Source organism: Lemur catta, chromosome 15 (genome assembly GCF_020740605.2).
Source record: "Lemur catta isolate mLemCat1 chromosome 15, mLemCat1.pri, whole genome shotgun sequence".
In the NCBI taxonomy this organism is placed as follows: Eukaryota; Metazoa; Chordata; class Mammalia; order Primates; family Lemuridae; genus Lemur; species Lemur catta.
The window spans coordinates 52,649,168-52,675,812 of NC_059142.1; the positions used below are offsets into that span (position 1 = coordinate 52,649,168).

Below are 26,645 nucleotides of genomic sequence, written 5' to 3' on the forward strand. Positions count from 1 at the left end.
ACTCAAAAAGAGAGGTGGGACTTTGAGCAGCAGGTGTCTAAAGAATTGATTGTCAGAGAACTCCAGGATTATGAATTTGGACAGTTGTTTTTCTCCAGCCAAAGCCCTGAAGTGAAAAAAATCCAAGAATTAAGATCTAATATGTTGGCCGGGCACAGTGGCTCACACCTGTAATCCTAGCACTCTGGGAGGCCAAGGCAGGAGGATCGCTTGAGCTCAGGAGTTTGAAACCAGCCTGAGCTACGATAATGCCACTGCACCGTAGCCCAGGCAACGGAGTGAGACTCCATAAACAGGAAAAAAAAAAAAAAAAGATTTAACATGTTAACTTTAGGAACCATAAAATACCTCCAGGTATATGTAATTTTTTTTTTGGAAGCAAGAGTCTCGCTCTGTTGCCCAGGCTAGAGTGCTGTGTGTCAGCCTTGCTCACAGAAACCTCAAACTGCTGGGCTCAAGCAATCCTCTTGCCGCAGCCTCCACACTAACTGAGCCTACAGGTATGCACCACCACACCTGGCTAATTTTTTTCTGCTTTTAGTAGAGACGTGGTCTCACTCTTGCTCAGGCTAGTCTGGAACTCCTGAGCTCAAGCGATCCTCCCACCTTGGCCTCCCAGAGTGTTAGGATTACAGGTGTGAGCCACTGCGCCTGGCTCCAGGTGTTAAGTAATCTGAAATTACAAGTGGTGAGTTTTCAGAAAGGATGTGAACACAGTTAATGTTGCAATTCAGCGAAGAAATGTTCTGAAGATAAGCTGAGACTAAGCAGTGATATGTTCCGAAGGCAAGAACATGAAGGGGCCCAAAGGCTTTTTGGGACCAACTGTGCTTTGAGGTCACTGATGTACAAATAATGAAACACACCTCAGTATGTATCTAGTAGAGCATAAAGTAGAGCTCCAAACACTGGAAGAAGAAGAATCAACCTTCATCCATTGCAAATAGCTAACACATCTCTATTAAACCTCAAAGTTTCAATTTTGTACACTGTTGAAAGTACTTTTTAAAGGCTTAACTCAGTATTACTTAACAGAAAATCTCATTGATTCTGCTCACTCAGTATTTATCATCATTTTGGAGAGAACTAGGTTAAAATTTGTATTTGTACTTCTTGTAAAAATGGCTGCCAAAACCTTGAACCCAACACACCCAAACTTAGCGTTAGTTTGGCTTAGTAGGGAGAACCACCAGGTCCTGCTGCCCCTTTAACTGCAGCCAACAAACATGTACCAAGTAGTGCCAAGGACTCATGAAATGACGGGAGCCACTCACAACTACTGCTGCAACTACAGCAATTACAGCTCATTTATAGCTATCTGTTCAGGCAGATGTCACGCCTGCCTTTTTGTTCTTAGTGTTACCTAAACCTAATATACCTGTATTCCAAATTTCTTAATTTAAACTTATTTTTAATTATGTGGCATGCTCTTTCTCAACAGTACAAATCAGTGAGGTTTTGCTATACTTTTATTCTTTGATTACAATGAGTAAAGTTCAAGACAAAACATTCCAATGTTAATAAAAATAGTATCAAATGTCAGATTTAGGTTTTAAATAAAACAAGGTGCTGCATTGAAGGTGGCTCTGTAGTGTTTACAACTTCAAACCTGCCAAGATAGATCCCAGATCTATGCAGACGAATTAGGTGGGTATCATTTCAAATATCCTCAGATCCTGCCCACAGATATATTCATCTGTGATAAGGTATTTAAACACTAATTATGAAATAATTCTACATTTAAAAGGTCAATATTAAGCCATTTAAATTTACTTTGTTATTTTCCAGAATCTGAACTACTGTCAAGAGACTCAAATGAGATTAACACAGAGTTAATCTTCAATGTTAATTATCAATTAGTTCTCCCAGTGGAAAGATTAAGGCTTTGTCAACATACAGTATTTCTGCTGTAACCTAAAAATCTCATATTACCACTTCTCCTGAGATAGATTTTATGTCAGGTCCCAAGACAGGAATTGTTTCCAATGAATTTTATTATATTCTCAGGACTGATTCTAGAACTGGTTTCATGAGGCAGATGTCACACATACAAACAGGTAAACAGGCCAAAAAAATTCAAGTGACTTATGATGTTTTACATTGATTTTAAGAAAACAATTAAGAGGCATGTTTAAGCTTTAAATATAGAATGATTGTATAAATTAAATTTCAACTGAAAGGACAATTTAGCAATTCAGATTAAGCTCCTAGAAATATACTGAAGACAAAGCCAGACATTCAATGAAAAATGGAATCTGAGAAACATTCATTTATCCTCTAGCCATAGTTTCAATGATTATTTTCTGAACCAAGAGTCAGAACACATGGTTTGTGTCAGAGGGTTTGTTTGTGTTATTTCTGGGTGTAGGTGACCAAAGTGACATTTTTCGAATGCCAAATATTGTAACCTCCAAGTATTTTAATGCCAAGATGACAGAATATTTGAAATCTGGCTTGTCCCAGAAAATCTAGTTAATATCGTTACTATAGTTACAGCAGTACCACATAGCTGAGAGCTCTCCCTACACTTGTTCTTCTTAAGAAGGAACTGTGATTTTTTCCCCCTCCTTTCTTTACTATCTCTTCCAGGAAAGGGAGAGACAGAAGGAGGGCGGAGATCAAACAGCACTCACTGAGGTCCCAGCAGTTGCCAAAAGTCGTATGTAGTGGGAGAAAAAGGGACTTGTCGTGCTACTAGAGCAACAATTTCGGGATCCTTCAAATGAAAGATTAATTCATAATTACACGAGACAATGGTCCTGCAGTAGGCCTGTGCTAAAAAAGTCCGCTTGTTGGAAAAAACGCTACTACGAATAGTTAGAAAAGAAGCTCTGTCTAATGCAAACTCACATTAGGTTTTCTGGTTTGTTTTTTTCCTCTGAATCCCTTTTCTTCACTCCTGTTGTTTAGCCAGCCCCCATGGTAGGAATGGTAGAACACTGAGCAGGAAAACTTTGAAGCGTTCTACCCCATTTCAAAAATACCTTTGCTTTAAAACACTTATATAGCCAGTGATTAGCAATTAAAATGTGAAAATAATTAACTACTTAGTAGTTAAACTCTGCTAATTATTAAAAGTTATGGCCTACTGGGATTAGCAGCATTACAAATGCAAGTCATACTGCATTTCTTAAGCTTTTTCTGAATGCTTAACAGATCTCTTTCAGTGTTAATTGCACTTAAAACACATCTGGTTTTTTCATTTAATCTCAGAAATCTGTTCATTTTTTTCCCTTCATTTATAAAAAGAGGAAAGGGGTCAATTTATCATTTGCTATATAGCTATTTGAATTTGATAAAGATTCCACACAGATTTGTGCATCAGGTATAAAGGGAGTTGCATATAGCTGCTTTCTGGAGCAGATTAAACTTCTGTCCTTGTGATACTTTAGAGCTTGGACTGCAGTGGCTTCAGGTGCTTATAGTAAGATTCATGGACCTGCAGGGAAGGAAGAGAGAAGAAATACTGATAAAGAGGTTGCCAGGTTAAATAGCACACTTTTTATTTTAAGAACAAGGTCTTGCTCTGTTGCCCAGGCTGGAGTGCAGTGGTGTAATCACAGCTCACCGTAACCTCGAACTCCTGGGCTCAAGCCATCTTCCTGCCTCAGCCTCCCAAAGTGCTGGGATAACAGGAGTGAGCTACTGTACTCAGTGGCACACTTTTAATTGAGAAATTAGCTGTACTTTATTTGGATCCTGATTCAAAGAAATTGTTAGCAAAAAAAAGAAAAAAGAAGAAAAAATTGTGCCAGTTGGAGAAATCTAGACATTGGATATTTCATGATATTAATTATTGTTAATTTGTTTAGGTGTAGGCATAGTATTGTGGTTGTTTTTAAAGAGTCCTTCCTTACCTTTCAGAACTACATATTGAAATATTATGGATAAAAGTATCTGATGTCTTGGATTTATTACAAAATACTTCCCAGGAGATGGGGATGGAGCTGAAACACAAATGGCTATGGGTTGATCATTGTTGAAGTGAGACAAAGGGAACACGGAAGTACATTATGGTACTCATTTTTGGCACATGTTTGAAAATGTTCAATTAGTCATCAGATATTCAAGGTATTAATAATTAAAACCTTGCCTACTGCAGAAACAACCAGTTCCTTTCTGAACCTGTTGCTTAAGGTGATTGTCAGAAGTGGCCACAGTGCTTTGAAAGCTTTCACAAGTGAATCCCTTTCTAGCTTCAATATTTATGTGGAAAATTTAAAAAGGTAAAATGATTTTTTTTTTCTTTTTTTACCTCTGCTTTGTTCAGTGGGGATTTCTTGGCCCACTCAAACAAGTTCTCATACACATTCCCATCATAGCGGCCAAGCACAGAGCCAAGGGTCACATCCTGAAAATCAAAGGCATCAACCAAAGCAACAGCATCAGGGCGAATCAGAGTGAGTAACTCCTTTATACGCTGGTTTACTTGGGTAATTTGAGACTCTGTCATGATGTTCCCCTAAAAGAAACAAAAATAATAAAACGTGTATGTACATAGACAGATATTTATATACACACACACAACTATTATATAAAGCAGATAATTATTTTTGTTTAAAATAAATAAAGACTTTTACTTAGAAAATACTGACCTGAAGAAAATCCCCTGCCTTCTGACTGATTCCATATAGAGAATACAAGAGACATAAATTCCTTAAGACGGCTTGAATGGATTTATCTTGAATTTTGAGGAGTTTTTCTAAAAAGAGCTTAACTACCACATAGTGGCAATGTGCCTAGATAAAAATGAAACACCAGAGTTTGAGAACCTTAGGAAAAGACTCAACACACAGTGACTAGAGTTTCTGCACTGAGAAAATGAGGATGCCAAAGTGGGAAGAGAGGGGAAAGAGAACTACTACTGACCTCACTTGCTTGAACGAGGTCAACAGAAGTTAGGTTCCATGCTACCTCCTTGCTTTTTCTGTGAATCACTTCAGTTTGAAGGTTTTTTGCAGCAATTTCTACTAATCTGTTAAACAGAAAACTGGAGGTCTGAGGAAATGATCAACAGCACCCTTGCCTTCCAGTCCCTCAGGCCCCCAGCCAGGCGTCCTAGCTCTGCGGGTGAGCTTACCTGGCAGCACGAAGTTTATACGCTTCAGTTAGGCTGTCGGGGTTGTTGATATCCACCACAGTGGGCCAGACCGCTACTTGTTGTGGCTGGATGCGCTGACTGGGCAGGTCATTCAAGTAGGACACCATGCCACACACCAACTTTCCTGAGTGTACCTGGTCATAACTTTTCATCAGGAACCTAAAAATCACCAGTACACATGCTTTTAGTAACTCTACTCTTGAAATGACTTTAAAGCATATAACAGGTGTTTCATACTTGCTAGTCTAAGGATAAAATAAAGAGTGAGTCAGGATGGAAGGCAAAATCGTGTGTTTCAGGGAGAAAAATATATGTATAATACACATATGGTAAAGAAAAAACATGGGGAGATACGTTCGTTAGCTTGCTCCTTTCTGCCTGTGGACGCTGCCGAGGAAGCATCGTTTAAGTGTCTCTTCCCACTGCCGTCATGTCTAAGTCAGAGTCTCCTAAAGAACCCGAACAGCTGCGGAAGCTATCCATCGGAGGGTTGAGCTTTGAAACGACCGATGAGAGTCTGAGGAGCCATTCTGAGCAATGGGGAATGCTCACGGACTGTGTGGTAATGAGATCCAAACACCAAGCCCTCCAGGGGCTTTGGGTTTGTCACATATGCCACAGCGGAGGAGGTGGATGCGGCAATGAATGCACGGCCACACAAGGTAGATGGAAGAGTTGTGGAACCAAAGAGAGCTGTCTCTAGAGAAGATTCTCAAAGACCAGGTGCCCACTTAACTGTGAAAAAGATCTTTGTTGGTGGCATTAAAGAAGATACTGAAGAACATCACCTAAGAGACTATTTTGAACAGTATGGGAAAATTGAAATGATTGAAATCATGACTGACAGAGGCAGTGGCAAGAAGAGGGGCTTTGCTTTTGTAACTTTTGATGACCATGATTCTGTGGATAAGACTGTCATTCAGAAATACCATACTGTGAATGGCCACAACTGTGAAGTAAGGAAAGCCCTGTCGAAGCAAGAGATGGCCAGTGCTTCCTCCAGCCAAAGAGGTCGAAGTGGTTCTGGAAACTTTGGTGGCAGTCGAGGAGGTGGTTTTGGTGGAAATGACAACTTTGGCCGTGGAGGAAACTTCAGTGGTCGAGGTGGCTTTGGTGGCAGCCATGGTGGTGGCAGTGGGGATGGGTACAATGGATTTGGTAATGATGGAAGCAATTTTGGAGGTGGCGGAAGCTACAATGATTTTGGCAATTACAACAATCAGTCTTCAAATTTTGGACCCATGAAGGGAGGAAATTTTGGAGGCAGAAGCTCTGGTCCCTATGGTGGTGGAAGCCAATATTTTGCCAAACCACGAAACCAAGGTGGCTATGGTGGTTCCAGTAGCAGCAGTAGCTATGGCAGTGGCAGAAGGTTTTAATTATTCCCAGGAAACAAAGCTTAGCAGGAGAGGAGAGCCAGAGAAGTGACAGGGAAGCTACAGGGTACAAGATTTGTGAACTCAGCCAAGCACAGTGGTGGCAGGGCCTGGCTGCTACAAAGAAGACATGTGTTAGACAGTACTCATGTGTTGGGCAAAAAACTCGAGGACTGTATTTGTGACTAATTGTATAACAGGTTATTTTAGTTTCTGTTCTGTGGAAAGTGTAAAGCATTCCAACAAAGGGTTTTAATGTAGATTTTTTTTTTTTGCACCCATGCTGTTGATTGCTAAATGTAATAGTCTGATCATGACGCTGAATAAATGTGTCTTTTTTTTTTTAAAAAGAAAAAAAGAAAAAACATGGGAAGAGGAACCTGTGAAAAGGACTGGAACATTGTTATGAACAGGTAGTGGAAATTGTGAATTTGATTCTCACCTAGCCGTCTGTAGCATCATAACAGTGTTTTCTCCCTCAAAGGTGCAGGTTGGGGTAAAAGTGACATAAATATTTGGAAGACCACTGCAGTGAGAATAGCCATGCCCACCACAAGCCATCCGACATGCTTCAATAGCAGCGTTTGTGGTCCAAGAGGTGAAAGCCTTAAGCCCGGCTGCAAGTGCATGAAGCTGTGGAGACAAGCACAGGTCAGAACATCTGTGAAAACAGCATCCCCCTATGGCAGCACTGGCCACTGTCAAACCAGCTGCCACACCTGTAAACTGAAGAAGCACAGTTGTCTGGGCTGAAGAATTAATAACATTCCCACACCCTTTTGAGCTGATCTACTTGGCAAAAAAGCCACCACTTATGTTCCTTTGATTGACAAATGACCAACATGGCACAGTTTTTCTGATAATACTTAAAATACTTAAAAACAAAAACCACTTATCTTCACATCTGATCCACTCTTGATCAGAAAAACTTCTTAGAATATATAACTCTTTTCAGGCAATACTAACATTTAGTTTTCTCTGGACATTATCCCACAGGCAAAGATGAAACAGAAGGGGCTCACAAGCGAATGAGACCAAACACATACCTCAGGCAGTTCGCTCAGGTCCCCTTGGCCAATGCCCTCATTAATCCGATGATAGGTCTCCTTCATGTATGCTCCTACAAACTGGAAGGCATAGGCAGTGGCCAGTAGCGGAAAGAGTTTATACTGCTGGGTTTGAAAATCCAAAATCTGTGGTTCTGGTTCACTAAATTATACAGAAAAAAAAAAAAAAAAAGCAAATGCTTATATAGAACTTGCTGTGTGTCAGGTTCTAGTCTAAGCACTTTGATATATTCACTTATTTAATGGTCATAAAGACCCTGTGAGGTAGCTACTCGTATCCCCATTTTATAAATGGGGAAATTGAGAGGTTAAGAATCTGCCTGAGATCACACAGCTATAGTAAGTGGCAGATCCTTGAGTTAAATCTAGGCTATCTGACTCCATAAGACCATGCTCTAAACCACCTTGCTTTACTGCCTTAGGTGGACAGAATTTGCTGGCTGTGCAATTTGTATTTGCCATAGTCTTTCCAGTATGACTAAGAAAACTGTATGTCATAGCGATATGAAAAACCAAGGCTGTTAAGCATAAGAGGGAGGGAATCTGAAAAGGTCTAGCATACTAGATGGCTAAATAAACTATATTTTGGCCACAATCTTGGAAAAGACCCAGTGCATAGCGTTCGATATTTTTAAATGTAAGAATTAGTGAAGGTATGCTCTTACATATTTATTTACTCTTTAAGAGCAAAAAAGAGTATCAGAGAGGAATAAACTGTGGCCATGAATACAAAAGGGAATCAAATTTATTGCTACTTTCACCAGATAGAATTTATAGCTATTAACAGTAATTAGAATTTTCAAACTGCCTTTAGTGTGTTGAACATTTCATTTATAGAGCTCATGCAATATTATTACTATTTTTCTTAAAAGGTTAATAAGGTAGCTGGGTGTAGTGGCTCACATCTGTAATCCCAGCACTTCGGGAGGCTGAGGCAGGAGGATCCCTTGAGGCTGGGAGTTTAAGACCAGCCTCAGCAACATAGCAAGACCGTGTCTCTACAAAAAAACAAAAAACAAAAAACAAAAAAACCTGGGTAACGGAACAAGACCCTGTCTCAAAAAAAAAAAGGTAGGCTGTTATTCTTATCTTTTCTCTTAAGAAAAAGAAGCGTGCGGCCAGGCATGGTGGCTCACGCCTGTAATCCTAGCACTCTGGAAGGCCGAGGCAGGAGGATTGCTCAGGAGTTTGAGACCAGCCTGAACAAGAGCGAGACCCCATCTCTATTAAAAATAGAAAAAATTAGCTGGGCATGGTAGTACATGCCTGTAGTCCCAGCTACTCAGGAAGCTGAGGCAGTAGGATTGCTGGAGCCCAGGAGTTTGAGGTTGCTGTGAGCTAAGCTGATGCCACGGCACTCGCTCTAGCCCGGGCAACAAAGTGAGACTCCGTCTCAAAAAAAGAAAAAAAAAGAATAAGAAGCCTGGATACTAAGGTGCAGCAGGCCCAGTACACTGCCACCCTAGCTAATTCTGCATGGCAATGCATCTTCTCTATCCACATCAAGGAATTCTGGTATATGAATGGTGTCAAAACCAGGTCTTCAGTACTGAGCCCATCTCAGACCCCACCCTTACCCTGGCTTGATTTCAGACTGGCGCCTCACAGCACTGTATCGGATGGCAATGGTGCATGCTTTAGACAAAGCCCGAGCGGCTTCTCCCACAAGAAATGACCTGACAAACACCATGGTCCCGTAAGTCAGCTTGTTGCTCAGGGGTTTCACGTATGTGCCATCAGGCCTCACCTGGAAGAAGAACATGGCATTGGTGCTTCCTTCTGTTAAGCTCATGGCAGTTTAGTGGTTCTCAAAGTGTAATCCCTGGAATAGCAGCATCAGCATCACCTAGCAGCTTCTCTGAAGTACTAAATCTCAGTGCCCACCCTGATCTACTGAATCAGAAACTCCATGGGGTAGGACCCAGCAATCTAGGCCTCCCCATGACTGTAACACATGTTAAAGCTTGAGAACCACTGGTTTAGCAAACCAGGATATGTTCTTCACCCCAACTGCTTCGATTTCACCATCATAATAAAAGAAGCATCAGAAGTAAACATATGTTGTACTTTCTAAAAGAACAGACCCATTGTTAGCAACAGCCACTATAAGCCCTGTCTGATGCTTCTGCTCTATTTTCTGTCTAAATATACCTGGGCATACTTCATCAGCATGTTTTCTCTGGGAATACGATGGTTGTCCATCTTGAGGTAGCCATTATCCATCTCATCGTAACCAAATTTGGGGCCGATGTCTCCAACAGTAATACCTAGCACAGATGAAAGGAAAGTCACGAGATGTTTCTGCTCTAAAATTTTTGGTGTTCCCTCTTCTCCTTCAGTTGTGCATTCTACTTTTTGTAGAAAGAAGTGTTCAGTTTAATTTTCATCTCAACATCAGATGAGCAGTTCTTACCTGGCAAAGGCTTATGGGTCCCCATTTCACGAATAGGTACAATGAAGGCATGTAATCCATAGCATTTCCCCTTTGTGATGAGTTGGGCAAGAACTATTGCATGATTTGAAGTCTTTCCAACTGTAACATCAAACAGAATGGGAAAGAGAAGTGAGCAAACGTTCTTATATTTTCAAAGGGTAGAAACAGAAGAGGGGGAAAATATATATGTTAAATATAACACTAGACCATACCAATAAATTGTGTCCAGAAAGCCTTTCTGCTGACAGTATCACACCTAGCTTTCAGAACAAAATTTCACTTAAGCTGTCAGTTATTAAAATTTACTGAATTTTAGCAAAGCAATTTTCATTTTAAAAAAGACCACTTTACTTTCTTTTCTACTTATTTCTCATGTATTTACATATAGAAAATTTTAAAATAACTGTAAAAACATTAATTTAAATTACTTTCTTGTTTTCCCTTAAGGCAGTGCTATCCAAAACAGCAGTGACTAGCTACATATGGCTGCTTATATTTAAATTAATTATAATTAAATAAAAGTTTCAGTTCCCCAGTCAACTAGCAACATTTCAAATGCTCAATAGCTACAGAAATATTTATCTTTTTTGCATGCTAGTTTGTCATTGAAATATAATGTCACATATTAAAAACATATAATGTGACTAACAAAATCCTTCAACCACTAACTCCATCTGAAATACATATCCCAAGACAGTAACTCAGAATGGAAGAAGATATAAAATAAAAATGTCATAAAGCTATTTATTTAATATATTAAGAATTTGAGGGCCAGGTGCAGTGGCTCACACCTGTAATCCTAGTACTCTGGGAGGCCGAGGTGGGAGGATCGTTTGAGCTCAGGAGTTCGAGACCAGCCTGAGCAAGAGTGAGACCTCCGTTTCTGCTAAAAATAGAAGGAAATTAGCTGGACAACTAAAAATACATAGAAAAAATTAGCCGGGCATGGTGGCACATGCCTGTAGTCCCAGCTACTCGGGAGGCTGAGGCAGGAGGATTGCTTGAGCCCAGCAGTTTGAGGTTGCTGTGAGCTAGGCTGACGCCACGGCACTCTAGCCCGGGCAACACAGTAAGACTCTGTCTGGGGGGAAAAAAAAAAAGGAATTTGAGGGCCAAGCATGGTGGCTCACGCATGTAATCCCAGCACTTTGGGAAGCCAAGGCAGGAGGATCGCTTGAGGCCAGGAGTTCAAGACCAGCTTGCGCAACAGACCAAGACCCTGTCTCAAAAAAACAAAAGAAAACAAAACAAAACAAAAAAAGAAACAACTCAAATGCTGTTTAATAATATGAAAATGACTAACCAAACAGGGAATACTAAGTTATTTTAAATGGTGACTATGGAAACAATGGGAATACATGGGAATGAAAAGCAGAGTAAGGATAGCTGCCACTTCTGTGCTCTGTAAAATATACAAACATATATAACATGAACACAGGAAAATGTGAAATAGCTTAGAATAGTTTAAAACTTAAAAGTTTTTTGTCTATATTTCAAAATGATATTCTCATATAAACTCTTAAGTTCTAAACAAAATCTCATAATAAATCTTCAAAACGTCTCATAAATGCTGAAAAATTCACTTACGCCCACCAGGCCACCACTTAATGGAGGTCACAGTAGGACTGTTGAGAATGAATTCTTGGGCTTCAGGGTCATATGTGGCTGTGGTTTCCAAGCCCCGAAGATGAGTTCCTTAGGAGATATAAGACACAGGGTAATGTTTCCTGCCCAGTCCTTTAAGCTCTAGTGTCTCAGAGAAAAACAAAATCTAACAACAACAAAACGTTTGTAGATGAGATACAAATGGTTGATAATCAAAATACTTAATTTCCTATACTATCAGTTCCCCATTAAGCTGAAAATATAAGCATCATGCCTGTCCTGTTTCTATATTTAATTTAGAGGATTTCTAACATTTATTTAGAACAACCAAAAGAATATGTAAAAGCAGCTTAGAATCATATTTTTATCAGATCATAACATATAAATTTAACAGGGAAGTTAACTGTCCTTTTAAACCCATCTCTAAGTTGCAAGTATGCCCATTTCAACTCTCATGTATTGTGTTTACCATACCAACTCAACACTCTAGAATTCTGTACTACTGAGAAGAATAAGATAACATGATAGGAAGATACTTCAGCTAAAGTTCTTGTAAATTGAGAATTTCTCTTAGAATGATCATTAAAATGGAAAATAAAAGCTTCAAAAATTATAACTATTATGGGGGAAAAGATCTAGAAAGTGACTTTTTAAAATTACCAGAAGTCCAATAAGGTTTGAGTTCACCCTATAGCTTTCTAATACAAGGCCTTCACTTAGTCCTAGCTGGTTCTTTAGTGTGACAAGTAAGGGTTTCCAGTTGCATGTATTTCTGGAGAGGGACAGGACTTGTGTCTTAAATTCTAGTACAAATATGCCAAAGTTCTTTGAAAAGAGTTATAGAGAAATGTTCTGGGTGGCACACTCTATAGCAATACTGAAGCAAATGCTGAGAACCTTTTACCAAACTGCATTTTATAACACTAACCTCATTAAAAACTTAAAAAAAACTCTGAAACATTAGAAACTTCCAAGTTGAATAATAGAAATGGCCAATTTATGTGTGATGTACAACCTTCCTTGGAGGGGGAATCAAGAAACCAGGCACCGAGAGTCCTTTTACCAAAGCAGCAGCTTTTACAGAAATAAGGCCAAAATGTTTTCAAAAGCACAACTGAACCAAATAGTATTCCACTTTGAGTCTTGTGAAAATCCTGTAAAATACTACTCAGCACCAAATAAAAGAAAGCAGCTGTACAGACATAAGGAGCAAATGGCAAATATACACTGAGCCAGTTTTTCTGAAACCTTTGAGCAAAGAAAGAGAAGCCAGAAGCAAATGGAGTGAACACAGATGCCAATGCAGAACAGGTGATAAAAGGAACAGCTGTCACCTCCAGCCCCATGCAGGCTCATGAAGAAAGGCAGGTGGGGGATGATAGGATGAACGAAAGGCAGTAGATACAGAGCTTGAAACCAGCTGCCTACAAGTGTTACTTGTCTTAACTTTTCTAATTTCTGGCCAAGCCACCTTCAGAAGTTTACTACATTTACTGAATTAAAGTGCAAATAACTTCAAGGCACAAAATGTTGCACATTATAACCACCATTATATGTTGGTTATAAAAAGCTACTCATTTCCCTCAAGCAATTCAAAGAGATGCATACTATTAATTTATATTTCTTCTGGAATTTGTATAAGTTCCTTAAGGTATCAGTAGTGAAGGCAATCAGATAGTAACAAAGAATACTATATGCACAAATTCTATACAATTTCAGTAAAACTGAAGAACCACTTGGTAAATAAGGCCTGATTTGCAATTCTTGACCTTCTGAAGGGAAACTATGAAAAAAAAAATAATGAGCTTATCACTACGATAACATAACCTTTAATTTCCACTGATCAAACCAATGTGTAAGCCAAAACCTGGACTCTGCAGAGAAAGCTCACTGAAACAGATCACAGAGCGGTGACATGCCATTGCTAGCACATGGTGGACACTCTACACATGCTAAGCTCAAAGGGACCCGCCCAACCCAGAAGGTAGACTGAACACACCATACCATGACCCATCTCTGTCTGGGCATAAGTGCCAATGATCTCCAAGTTCCAGGCGGGCATGAAGAAGCGCTCTTGCTGCTCCTCAGTTGCCTGGTGAAGCAAGGTAGGCAGGAACATGCCCAAGTGGAGATCCAGAGGCTCAGGCCGCCCTCGGTGCACAAAGCTTCCAATACCAAGGATGGGCATTTGAGAGAAGAGTCATCAGGTGTGAGAGAATCAGCAATTTAAACAGATAGAGCAAGGGAAGGAGAAAAAAAACTTTCTGTAAGTATGAATTAGTTGCATGCACTTTATCATGAATACGAGCACCGCCCCTTTTTGTATTACTTTTAACTCTAGACAATTTCCATTTTTCCTAAGTTGGCAAGGAGTATGGCAGAGATTGGCTACTGATTCCAAAGCCTAAGCAGCACAAAACCACGTGTGCAAGGCAGAGGATTCCAGCCTAGCAATTAAATCAAAGGAAATAAATTTGAAAAGGTTGTATAGAATGGAGAATTAAAGGGGTACAAGGATTTCCTCTGACAAGGTTAGACATGAGAACACAGCAGTTCTCTCAAAGTGAGAATATGATCCCCCAGACTAAAGCTTTTCCTAGATGCCATTTCAATAATGCTTCTAGGCTAGGGATATCTTGTTTTGTCCACAAAACATCCAGCATAGGTCCACATTTCTTATATAACTCTAATCATTTTATTCAGATTCAGGTCAAATATTCAGCTATGCTCTACTGAAATAATACAAAAATTTGCAGTGCTCTTCATCTCAATGATTTATTTCAGAAATTTAAAAAATGCAATTTCTAGGTAAGACCATAAGAATTATGAGTTACAGACTCATGCATAACAAGCTCTCCATTACAATTATATAGAAATTATCACTAATATGATAATGAATACATTGGCTTTAGTTATTTTAAATCCTCTTTTTGGGGTCACTCTTTTCTGTTTAAAGTCTGCACATGCCTTAAACTTCTGTGTGGATTTATTTCTAAGGATAGGAAATACTTCTATATACTTTTTTATTTTTCCATATTATTAGTATTTTTTTTTAACTTCCAGTTCCAAATCAATCAACTCTATTTGCTCTTACTATAATTAGTTATCTTACAAATGAGCCTAAACAATGCTTCAGTTTTTAAATTTCTCAAACAGTTTGCTCCATATAAGGTAAAGAGAAAAGTAACCAGGGCACAGGCAAGGGCTGATCAATGACTTCTTCCATTCAGGGCGCTGTGCTTGCAGCTAATCAATCACATAAAAATCAAAGAATGTATGACTGAATCTCTCCTTTTACAGAGAAGAAATTAAGGCTGAGATGGATTAAGTGCCTTGTTCAGGTAATAAATAAATAAATAATGGCAAAACAAGGACAAGACCTTTGTCACCTAATCCTGTCTCCTAGTTGAGGAAATGATGGTACAAGTGCAGCATGGGCTAAGGACTCTGATGAGGACACTAAAAAGATATGCCAAAAAAGCCAGAGCTGTCCAAGGAAGCATCAAAAGTGGACATCCTGCAAGATGTTACAACTGGTGGAAACTGGGGTACTATTTTTACAACTTCCTATGACTCTACAATCATTTCAAAATAAAGTTTTTTTAAAAAAATAAAGGAAATCCCAACCAAAACACATTTCATGGAATGAGAGTGCCTTTCTTTTTTCTTTTTTTGAGATAGAGTCTCACTCTCTTGCCTGGGCTAGAGTGCCGTGGTGTCAGCCTAGCTCACAGCAACCTCAAACTCCTGGGCTCAAGTGATCCTCCTGCCTCAGCCTCCCGGGTAGCTGGGACTACAGGCACGCACCACTATGCCTGGCTAATTTTTTCTATTTTTTTTAGTTGTTTGGCTAATTTCTTTCTATTTTTAGTAGAGACCGGGTCTCACTATTGCTCAGGCTGGTCTCGAACTCCTGAGCTCAAGCAGTCCTCCCGCCTCGGCCTCCCAGAGTGCTAGGATTACAGGTGTGAGCCACCGCGCCTGGCCAAAGTGCCTTTCAATCACAAATAGGAATGTCAACTGTCCCTAGCATTTAAAAGACTAGTGTCTAGGAAGAAAAATCAATGTATGCCTAGGACCTGAAAAGAGAAAACTCTAAGTTGGACTGAAACCCGGGGTCGGCCATTTTTAGTGCTTTCATGGAAGGCTGTTTTGCTTGATTAGAAATCAGAGCAATCCCTGGTGAAAGGGAAGGCCACGAGGAAGCACCCATGACATCATGGAAGGTTTGTGTCTGTGTGGTACCTCAGGGAGCAATGACAAATGCCACAAAATACCACCCAGTAGGGCAGGGCATAAAAATACTATAATCAGAGACTGTACTGAGACTGAAGAATGTTTTCAGGGAAAAAATGTCTCTTGTAACTAAGATAAGGATTATTCAGAAGTGGATGAAATTGAGAAATGTTACAAAGGGAAAGCGACCCGGATAGTTTTTTGACTTAACCCTAGCATTTGTTGTAAAAAGTTGGTTATGTGTGATAAAGATATTATTTTTAGATAACTTATCATAAAATTATAAAGCACCAACAATATATTATACTTGGTGAAGCACCAGAGTCAGTTCTTTTAAAACTATAACATCAAAAGGCCTTGCCAGTCTCTCCTTCCAAATGATACAGGCTAGAAAGGCTGGCGATCAAATACTGAGGAGAAACAATTAGATTAATAATATATGAAAAAGGAAGAAATAAAAATGCATCTCTGTAGACAGCATGATTATAATCCTAGGAACTCAACAATGACAACAAAATATCAGCAATAATAAATGACTTGAGAATAGCTGCAGCTACAAGAGAAAAGAATTAACTGCATTCTTATCCATTAGGATCATTCAAGTGGAAACCCCAGCAAAGAGAAAGTTTACGAAAAGTAATAAAATATCTTATATTTGTTAAATAACTTAGCTCAGGCTATTAAAGATTTAAGAAAAAACATAAATACCAAATAGAATGAATAAAAGAAGGTGTGAATAATAGGAAACAAACAGCTAAATTCTGGCTGACAGTACTAAATAAAGGTAACACTTCCCAAGAAAATAGAAGGCTTTAATGTGACATTGATTTAAAACTCCTGTAGAGTATTTTTTTTAGAACTTGACACATGGAGATCAGAATTCATCTAGAAGAATAAGCAGGCAAAATATGCATATCTTCAAATATAATAGTGGGCTTATCCTTTCAGATTTAAAAGTATCTTACAAAGCAACAATGAGCCCAAAACTTACAACATTCGAAGAAAAACAAAGAAAGAAACAAATATATCAATGTAATACATTTAAGGTTTCAGAAATAAATTTAAACTACTATAAAACAAACCAGAAAGAATACAATTGGAAAAGAGCCACTAGTTAATGAACATTAGAAATCTAGGAAACCATATGGGATTCATTCCCACTCTGTATCATACACAAGTCAAAGCATTAAACATAAAACAAACAAAAATATTGGAAGATAATTATCCAAGTTACGGGAGGGAGAAAATTTATACCTATTCAGAGAAGGATGAGTTCAACACACAGGCCAAAACACTTAACAAAGCAGAAAGTAATGGTAAAAATATTAGACAGATAACGTTATCACATAAGGTTGATATGCAGATTCTATTTAACCAGTACTCAAAGGGAAAAAGACTTATTTTATATATAGGAAATGTAAACAGTAAATCAAAATATGTAATAACATCCAGGCTCACTAGCAATGGAAAATTAAAACTTTAATTCTTAGATATATATTTAAGTAGCAAAAATAAGGTGGCCATGTTGATGAGACTATGAAGATACAGAAAGGGAAGCTGTGAAGCTTATTGCAAACTGGTTGTGTTTCAAGAAAAGTCTCAAACTATGCAGCAAAAACTATAAAATGCTCATTCCCTTCAATGCAGTAATTCATTTCTGAGAAAGATATTTCAAAGGCATAATCCCAAGGAATATAGTTTTCATAAAGAAGTTTATATATTTTTTTCATGATAGTGGGAGATTGGGAAAGTCCAAGTCCCCAGGGGAGCAAGTTTCATGAGAAGTCTAACGGAAGAGAATAGCTTGGGGGAAAAAAGAACAAGACACTATGTAGTATGGGGAAAGAGGGCGGTGAAGATGAGGGAAAGACAAACTGATGACTTACAAGTCAAGTTTACAGTCTGTCTTTCCAGTTTCAAAGAAAGAAAGGTGCTCTTAAGTGTTTGTTTGTTTTTAGACAGTCTCACTCTGTTGCCCCAGGCTAGAGTGCAGTGGTGTCATCATAGCTCACAGCAACCTCAAACACCTGGGCTCAAGCCATCCTCCTGTCTCAGCCTCTCGAATAGCTGGGACTACAGGCATGTGCCACCACACCCGGCTAATTTTCTATTTTTAGTAGAGATGGGGTCTCTCTCTTGCTTCGGCTGGTCTTGAACTCCTGAGCTCAAGTAATCCTCCCACTTCGCATATTTAAGTATTAATGATGGGAATTACAATAATACCGTATCATCTTCAAGGACAATGACTATGTATTATACAAGCTCTATATTCCTAAATAACAGAAAACAAGGCAAAAAGAATCCCTATGAAGTGGCCAGATCATGAAATGATCAAACAGCTGTGAAAAGCAAACATACTACCTGCTTTGTGACCTAAAGAAACGTGGTCAGGATGATAATGCTGGACCAGATTCCACGGGGCTGTTCCTTCAACCCCAGAACCCCATAGAGAGGAACCCTCCGAGGCTCAGGCCTCTGCCTTTGATTAAGGCCCACAGAACCAGAGCAGAGTGTGTTGGAATTTCTTCAGGTGTCTTTAGAGAAGGAAAGACACACTCTAGAGGGAAGAGATAAAACTGGTAAGCAAGCCTTTCTGCACAGGATAGGAACCTAGAATAAGCCTGAGCAACACTGAGTCTCACGTCTCAGCAGCTACCTAGAGGTGAAGGAATCCCAAACTCAAAGTTACAGCTAATTCTGTGAGAATACTTTAGACAATCATTTTCATCAATCAATTTTCCAAAGTCTCAGAATTTAAATAATCAGATCTCATTCTGTACAAGTTGCTTTACTGCTAATCTCCTTGATGTTGAAGGACTTTCTATGTATTCTACATAAGGCAATACTGTCTGGCTGATCCGACAGTAGTGGGTTATCAAACCTTACTAACATTAGTGTCACTAAAGTTGGTATACAACCCTATACAACCCCCAATTTGACTGGCTTATCATAATAAAAATTTTTTAGAAAGGCAATACTGCCATATGATGCAAATTAACCAACAAACTGCCTGGCTTCCATGGGAAAAAAAAAGTCAACAAAGAACACCAAAATGAATTAACCAAACTCCAACAAGAAGCAAGACCTAATCTTACAACATTGTTCTCTAAAGTAAACTATAACTACAAACTAAACTATAAGACAAGGTTGGTTCAAATATAACAAAATATCCAAAACTAGAAGCATTAAGGGAAAGAAAACTCTAATAAATGCAAATTCATGTAAAGCAACAAGGGATTTTAGCCCAATTTCTGTTTTCCTCAAACTAGTAAAATTCAAGATGTCATTTCTTCCTCTTTCCTTTTAAAATTTAGGGCAAATATATATTTGTGATGTACTTTTATAGAGACAGAGGCATCAGACCAACAAGAGATATACAAAACAGACCAATCAGCCTCAGAGTATTTCTCATCTTAATCTTATGCCTCCTGTGAACAGCATGACTTATTAAGTCAAATAAATTCTACAATGAGTACTAAAGCAAAAAAAAGGGTTCTGTACCACAAAGCTACTTCAAAATTATAAAACACACACACATAAATATACATTCAAGAGACGAAGATGAGAGATGACATGAAGAATGTTATCTTTCTTCCCTTAGGAAACCTCTCTTCAGGCTTGTAATTTCAGCATTGCCCTTCCAGAGGCTAAAATCTTGGGTGTTTCGTGAGGTGTTTGTACTATCAGACCATTACCAGAACCTGCAGTCCCCATGGAGATTATGAGAAAAACCATTTTCCTTAATCCAATTCACAAATCAAAAAGCAGCAAATTGAACACAAAATGAAGTTTCCCTGGTACTTACAGCCCTTACTCTTTCCCTTTTACTCCTCCCATTTTGATAATTAGATACGAGGCTGGGCAGCTGAAATTCAAAATACTCAAACCCACCAATGGCCTTGTCTATGAAAACAAACCTATTTCACATTAACACCAGAAGCAAAACTTTTTAAAAGAAGTCAGGCATTTAAGGAACAATTTAATCAAGAATTACTGGCAATACAAAGAGCCCCCGGGCACATACAAAAATAAATGTATAAAAAGACTGCTGAAGTTAGATGAACAGAATTATAGACTTTCCCAAACTGCCTTATAACCCTGCTAGTAGGCAATGAAAGAGCAAGACATGTAGCTGCCATCACCCTCTGCCTCCATTAATATCCACACCTTTAACTTTGTTAAAGCAGAGAGGCATCTTCCAGATACTGCTGAGGCATTAACCCTCTGAAGAACTGCCCAGTCTTTAATAGTTAGAGCAACATAACGGGTGCTTTGCTACACTTTAAACCCTAACTTTCCAAACTGTTCAGCACCCATTAAAAGGGAGTATATGCAGCAATGATAAAATGCTTTGAGAAATAATATGTAAATATGTAATGCTGTTTACAGGCCAGAGCTTTGGACCAGCTTACAGGGAAATGATCCAGGAGAAAACAAGCAGCTGAATTTTGATACAACAATTTTAAAAATAAAATCCCAAATATGTAGCAGCAGAAAAAAAAAATCAAATGTCAGGAGTCACTGTTAATTGAAGTCCTGAGGTGGGTTACCCAGGGACCATCAAATGTGGACTAACCGTGGCCCACTTCCGTCTGGGCGTAGGTGCCAATTATCTGGAGTCCTTGGGATGAAAGCAGCCATTTCTCTTGCTGAGCAGTGGTGCCCTGATTCAGCAAGGTGGGAATAAACATGGAGTAATTGAGGCCCACAGGTTCCACAAAATTGACCAAATGTAGTCTACAGGAGAGAAAAGAAAAGGATCTCAGCCTTATTCTGCAAACTGCATTCTACCACCCATCCTTGACAAGCAGCTTTGGCTCTCAGGATAAAGGTTAGGAAAATTTAAACACCTTTCTTATGAAATTAAATATAAAATTTATTATTTTACAACCTAGAAAGCCAATAGCAGAAACTGGTGGTATCTCTTCTTCCTCTAATCATTATAGGGCCAGAATTCCTTTTGAAAGTCTACACTTATTCCAGGAAGCAAATTCTACTCAAGTTTTAGCCTAAAAAAACCTCTTTTGTTTTTGATTTTGTTGATATTTATCTGCTGGTTTAATTGGCTGGATTTTTTCAGAGTGAATGTTTTATTATTGCTGGTTTTGCTTTATTTTATTTTATTTTTTTTGAGACAGAGTCTCACTTTGTTGCTTGGCTAGAGTGAGTGCTGTGGCGTCAGCCTAGCTCACAGCAACCTCAAACTCGTGGGCTTAAACGATCCTACTGCCTCAGCCTCCCGAGTAGCTGGGACTACAGGCATGCGCCACCATGCCCGGCTAATTTTTTCTATATATATTTTTAGTTGTCCAGATAATTTTTATTTCTATTTTTAGTAGAGATGGGGTCTCGCTCAGGCTGGTCTCGAACTCCTGACCTCGAGCAATCCACCCTCCTCGGCCTCCCAGAGGGCTAGGATTACAGGCGTCAGCCACCGCGACCGGCCTGTTTTTGCTTTATTTTTAGCTTCTATTTGTTTTGAAGATCAAAAGGAACTCCACAGAACACTTATTTGTAGAGCTGTTAACAAAAGCTCCTAAGGAAGAATAATTTAAACTATCTTTCCCTAGATAATCTAAGGAAACATCCAGAAAGTAAATACATGTCCAGGGGAGAATCATAGGTCTCTAACGGTCTTCAGCATTTACAGATGGGTAAATAGGTAACACAAGTATATTAAAAATTTATCCCTGATGGTTAATAAACATTACTCCAGATTATGGGAATTCTATATCACAATGAAATTAATTCAGTCTTCAACTACCTTTTCATGAAATAGAATCCATGAAATGGTGAAAATGCAAATTACACACACTAGTCAGCCTTAGCTATGCTGTGTCATAGGTTTTACAGGGTCAGTTGTACAAAATACATCTCATCTAACTGACCTTCATGACTTCTTAAGGGATGACTAAGAAGCAGTGTCCCCACCAGGTTATCTAGGCCTGTACAATGAATGAGCAGAGCATGAATTAAAGGAAAGAAGGGGCTGCCATTCTGCTTCTGGGTGAGGGTGGGGAGGGTGGCCTGAAACCATCCCACTACCTTAAAAGAAAGGATAGTAAATACAATATACCGTCTTATTTTCCTACTTCCTAAATAAATACTACATAAATTATCCCATTTTCTTTTCTAACACAAATCACAATCCACTTGAAAACAAAAAACTCTCTCAGTGGATGCTCTTAGATATGACTATTTCTAACTAACCAAAATTAATTAATCATGACAGTTTCCACCAGAGGGAATGACATCTGTGCCCTATGTTCTGTGTAAAAATCAACAGAAGCTGCTCTCATTAGTATCAGTAAAAAATGTTTTCTCGGTGCCAATAGTTGTCAGGCACAGGTTCACGGTAGGAAACCTTTTCAGGGATGCTGAGGACAGACTCGTCCAAACATCCAAGAGATAACTGACTAGCCTACATCTAGAATGCCTTTTAGCCCTGAGATTCTAGGATTTGGGGGAATTAAGAGAAAGCAGAAGTATGAACAGAGCAGGTGAGTCAGTTTCCAAGGAACTTAGGTAAGCGGCAGCTTATTCCTCTCGTATACAAGTTACACTCGTTGCAAAATGCACCACATCTCCCTGAAGTAAGTGGGCACCAACAGCCTGATGAGATAAAGAAATAAATGTATAAACCATTCTCTCAAAAGCAAGAGTAACACAGCATTCCCTACAGTCATGTCTTATTAAAACCAACAAATAGACATTTTCTATCTCCTTTTGTTAAGTATATATAAAGAGGAAATAAACATACAAGAATTTTTGAGAAATAAAAGCAGTAATTTAGGTGCTAAAAATGGTAGACGTATAAGACACCTTCCCATAAGGGAACTGAGAAGGCTGAGTAATTTCATAAAGTACTTTCAGACTTATAAAATGATATTAAAATACAAATAATTAAATCTAGGAAACCTACGGTGAAAATGTGACACAAAATAAAGACTATCAAATATTTATATTTATATATATATTTTTTTAAGACAGAGTCTCCCTCTGTAGTCCCAGGGTAGAGTGCAGTGGCATCATCATAGCTCACTGCAATCTCAAACTCCATGGCTCAAGAGATCCTCCTGCCTCAGCCTCCCTAGTAGCTGGGACTAAAAATGCACGCCATGATGCCTGGCTAGTTTTTCTATTTTTAGTAGAGACGGGGTCTTGCTCTTGCTCAGGCTGATTTCGAATCTCTGCATGTAAGCGATCCTCCTACTTCGGCCTCCCAGAGTGCTAGGATTACAGGTGTGAGCTACCATGCCCAGCCTAAATATTTATATTTTTAATAAAAATATTGAAGTGTTTTTTTTCAGGTCAATGAAAATCAACTCAAGAACAAAATCTGAGTGCTTGTTTTTAAGTTTGGCTTAATCCCTTTTAAAGATGTTTTTCAGGGAACCCAGCTTTAAAAACCTAAGGAGGATAACAAAAAACCATGACTGATCCTCATTAGAATTTTAAATTACTTTTAAGAACATTTTACAGCCCAGGCGCAGTGGCTCACGCCTGTAATCCTAGCACTCTGGGAGGCCGAGGCGGGAGGATTGCTTCAGGTCAGGAGTTTGAGACCAGCCTGAGCAAGAGCGAGACCCCGTCTCTACTAAAAACAGAAAGAAATGATCTGGACAACTAAAAATATATATAGAAAAAAAATTAGCCGGGCATGGTGGTACATGCTTGTAGTCCCAGCTACTCAAGAGGCTGAGGCAGAAGGATTGCTTAAGCCCGGGAGTTTGAGTTGCTGTGCCACGGCACTCTAGCCTGGGGAACAGAGCGAGACTCTTGTCTCAATCTCAAAAAAAAAAGATTTTACGGTTTTCTTACTGTAGCATAATATAGTTATGACAAAATTACAGGAAAGATCAGGAAAATAACTTTAATGTTCCTCAAAAAGCATGATCTCATTTTCTCATGGATTGGAGAACAATTCTTTTACTGTTTAAATTGAGAAATTCAAAGTATTTTACTAATATTCAATCAACTCCAAAATATTCTCATAAGTTTTATTTTGTGATAAGAGAAATGGAAGAGAGCAGTAAATGCCCCAAATCCTCAGAACTATTACTGTATTTCATCAATTCTAGCATTCTCCTCTCTCATTTTAGCATTTAAGAAATCCAGTGCACAATCACAATTAACACAGTTAACTGGCAGCATTATCTCTCAGTGGTACACAAAACACTGGTGTGAGTTATAATCCATGAGATTGCATAATGGCACACAATAATTGCCAAGATTAATTTATAATACTCTTCTTTAACTTGATTGCCTTGTATATCCTAGGGACATTGAAAGAGTGTGAAAGGGTGTGTTAAAGTTTGTACTTTAATACTTCACAGGAAAAATGACACAGAAACAACTGGCTGGTGTCCATGGATCTTTAACTGACATAAAGGACTTTGTTCTATTTCACTGTGACTTTACACATTAGGAACAGGTCTCAGATTATGAAATCTTCTACATCAATTCTGAAATGCACTGTACCACCCACCTAAAACCAAACCACACAAACAAAACCTTTTTCTTTCTTGTCATTTTAAAGAAGAATGAAATCTTAACTAATTTTTAAAAGTTTACAAATCCAACTCAGGTCATTCAGTAACAATCTTCTAGGAGTTATTCTACCCTCAGTATCTCCACAGCCATGAGTTACAAAATTTAAAAGCCAAAAAGAGTATTTGGAAGTTGGTGAGTACTCTGATTTGACCTACAAAAAATAAATAAATATTTTTATAACTAAAATTGAATGGAGTTTTCTGGAATCTTAAGGCCCAGAATAAACCATTTTATCTTCACAATAATAACCAAGACAAGCTGAAAATAGATACCAAATGCACTAAAGGCAGTGACCACTACCAGAAACGCAGAACTTGTAACATGTTCCATTTATCTTGGTTCTTGACTATACACCATTCATATAATTTAATACTTATTAGAGTTCCTCTAAAATGTGGAACCCTAAAAGAAGAAATGCCCAGGAATAAATGAGAAGTATATGAGATGCTATAGGCCAAAATAATCTTTTAGTAAGATCATGCAATAAGAGTTTGTTTTTTTCAGATCAAGGCAAGAAAGTCCGTACTTACTTTTTTTTTTTTGAGGCAGAGTCCCACTCTGTCACCCTGGCTAGTGTGCCGTGGCATCAGGTTAGCTCACAGCAACCTCAAACTCCTGGGCTCAAGCAATCCTTCTGCCTCAGCCTCCCGAGTAGCTAGGACTACAGGCATGCGCCACCATGCCCGGCTAATTTTTTCTATATATTTTTAGTTGTCCAGCTAATTTCTTCCTAATTTTTTAGGAGAAACGGGGGTCTCGCTCTTGCTCAGGCTGGTCTTGAACTCCTGAGCTCAAACGATCCACCCACCTCAGCCTCCCAGAGTGCTAGGATTACAGGCATGAGCCACTTTGCCTGGTCCGTATTTTTCTTTCTAATTGAAAAAAAAAAAAAAACAAAAAAAAAAAAAACAAAACCACAACAAAAATGAATGGTCTGAAAAAAAGGACACACTCTCTTCAACACTAGGACCAAGGGAGTTTTTATGAGGGCTCTCTCATAAAAACAGCCACTTAAACATTGTCACCAATTCAAAAATACTGGATTCTCAGAATACTTTATATTCATTCTGAGGCCTGAATGATGTCCTTCATCCATTCCCGTATTTTCCATTATTTTAAACTTGAGATCCACCCTATCATACGATATAATCTGCTGGTCCTCCAATATATTTAAATGTTTGGTCTTGCAACTGAAAAAAAATCCTTCCAAATTCAGAAATTTAGCAGGTCTCCTTATAAAGAGCAAAGTCATTTTTGTATATAAATCACTCAAAACTGAGATGCACAGGAAGAAAAAAAATGTTTTTATAACATCCTTGAGACTGAATTTTTGAGAATGAAACTCCAGCGCCTCCATTCACTATCATCATTCTACAAATATGTCATCCCATTTAAAGGCTTGGATACAAAAGTAATCACATTATTCTTCACACATATAACCTTAAAGTGCCATGGAAATATACTAGTTTTAAGTCTTCAAACGCCAAGCACGAAGACAAAAGGCCATTACAGCCCGCAGCTTTAAAGTCTGGGCTTACAGCAGTTGTTCGCTGCTGAGGCATACCTACTTTTTAAACCACATGATTTCATCAGGGTCTGCGATGCCAAACTCCCTCATCTTCTTCACCATGTTGGCACTCTTCCGAACTGCCACCTCGTAACGCTGGCTGCGAGAGAGGAAGTTCAAGTCCTCATGTTGGAAGTCTGGGTCGTTCAGAATCAGGTTCTCTGGAAGGGAGTTGAAGGACATCAAGAGGAAGACAGACATTCAGGTCTCTGTTACACCCTCCCAGAATCACAGCGAGTTTCAGAGTCGCAGACACATCTCGCAAAGGGCGATATCCTCCCCTCCCAGCCCACAGGGTGCCCCTCGAAATGAGGGTCCCGGCTCACTTAAGGCTGAGCGAGAGCCTGCGGCCTAAGCCCCACAGCGCCCCCCGACTCATTGACGGAGTCTCAAGCCTTGCTAGGGGAAAGAGGCCTCGCCCGCCGCCCTCACCGATTTCCCGGCGGCGCCGGGTGTTTTCGGGGCTGCCATCCAGGATGTGTGTAAGCAGCTCGGGATTGAAACTGGCGGAGTCCCGCTCCCTGCGCAGGTCTGGGTTCATGGTGACCGCCGGCGGCAGCGATAGACAGCGACGTAGGCGGCAACAACGACGACCCGTGTCCGCACCTCTCGCGCGGGCCTGACTCTAAGAACACCCTAGGAGGCGCGAGTCCCCGCCCCCGCCCCCGCCCGCCACGGACCGCCCGGGACCGCCCCGGCCCGCCTC

At 39.3% G+C, this 26,645-nt stretch overlaps 1 protein-coding gene and 1 pseudogene across 5 annotated transcripts; one reads left to right on the forward strand and one right to left on the reverse strand.

The window, feature by feature from the left end:
* Positions 1-1,451: 1,451 nt before the first annotated feature.
* On the reverse strand, positions 1,452-26,597 carry ACOX1 (acyl-CoA oxidase 1). 4 transcript variants are annotated; one of them, XM_045569966.1, is made up of 14 exons: positions 26,372-26,597; positions 25,941-26,100; positions 13,588-13,748; positions 11,566-11,673; positions 9,958-10,077; positions 9,696-9,811; positions 9,122-9,291; positions 7,524-7,686; positions 6,920-7,110; positions 5,081-5,260; positions 4,870-4,975; positions 4,596-4,739; positions 4,256-4,462; positions 1,452-3,439 (listed from the first exon to the last, which is right to left on the reverse strand). In XM_045569966.1, the coding sequence occupies exons 1-14, from the start codon at positions 26,478-26,480 to the stop codon at positions 3,389-3,391; spliced, it is 1,986 nt and encodes a 661-aa protein (XP_045425922.1). In that variant the 5' UTR covers positions 26,481-26,597; the 3' UTR covers positions 1,452-3,388. The 4 variants fall into 4 exon arrangements, with proteins under 4 accessions (XP_045425922.1, XP_045425921.1, XP_045425923.1 ...); XM_045569965.1 differs by lacking the exon at positions 13,588-13,748 and adding an exon at positions 20,396-20,556 and having other exon boundaries at positions 26,372-26,570; XM_045569967.1 differs by lacking the exons at positions 11,566-11,673; positions 13,588-13,748 and adding an exon at positions 20,396-20,556 and having other exon boundaries at positions 26,372-26,584.
* Positions 5,456-6,819, forward strand: LOC123650817 (annotated as a pseudogene). The gene has a single exon (XR_006739495.1). The product of XR_006739495.1 is annotated as a heterogeneous nuclear ribonucleoprotein A1-like (transcript).
* Positions 26,598-26,645: the final 48 nt, after the last annotated feature.

Excerpts from the sequence above, each read along its gene's own strand:
- ACOX1 (XM_045569966.1), bottom strand. The coding sequence starts at position 26,480 with ATGAACCCAGACCTGCGCAGGGAGCGGGACTCCGCCAGTTTCAATCCC. Across the intron at positions 11,674-13,587 it reads CCAGACAGAGATGGGTCATG|GAACTCATCTTCGGGGCTTG; the intron begins GTATGGTGTGTT and ends ATATCTCCTAAG. Across the intron at positions 9,812-9,957 it reads GACCCATAAGCCTTTGCCAG|GTATTACTGTTGGAGACATC; the intron begins GTAAGAACTGCT and ends CATCTGTGCTAG.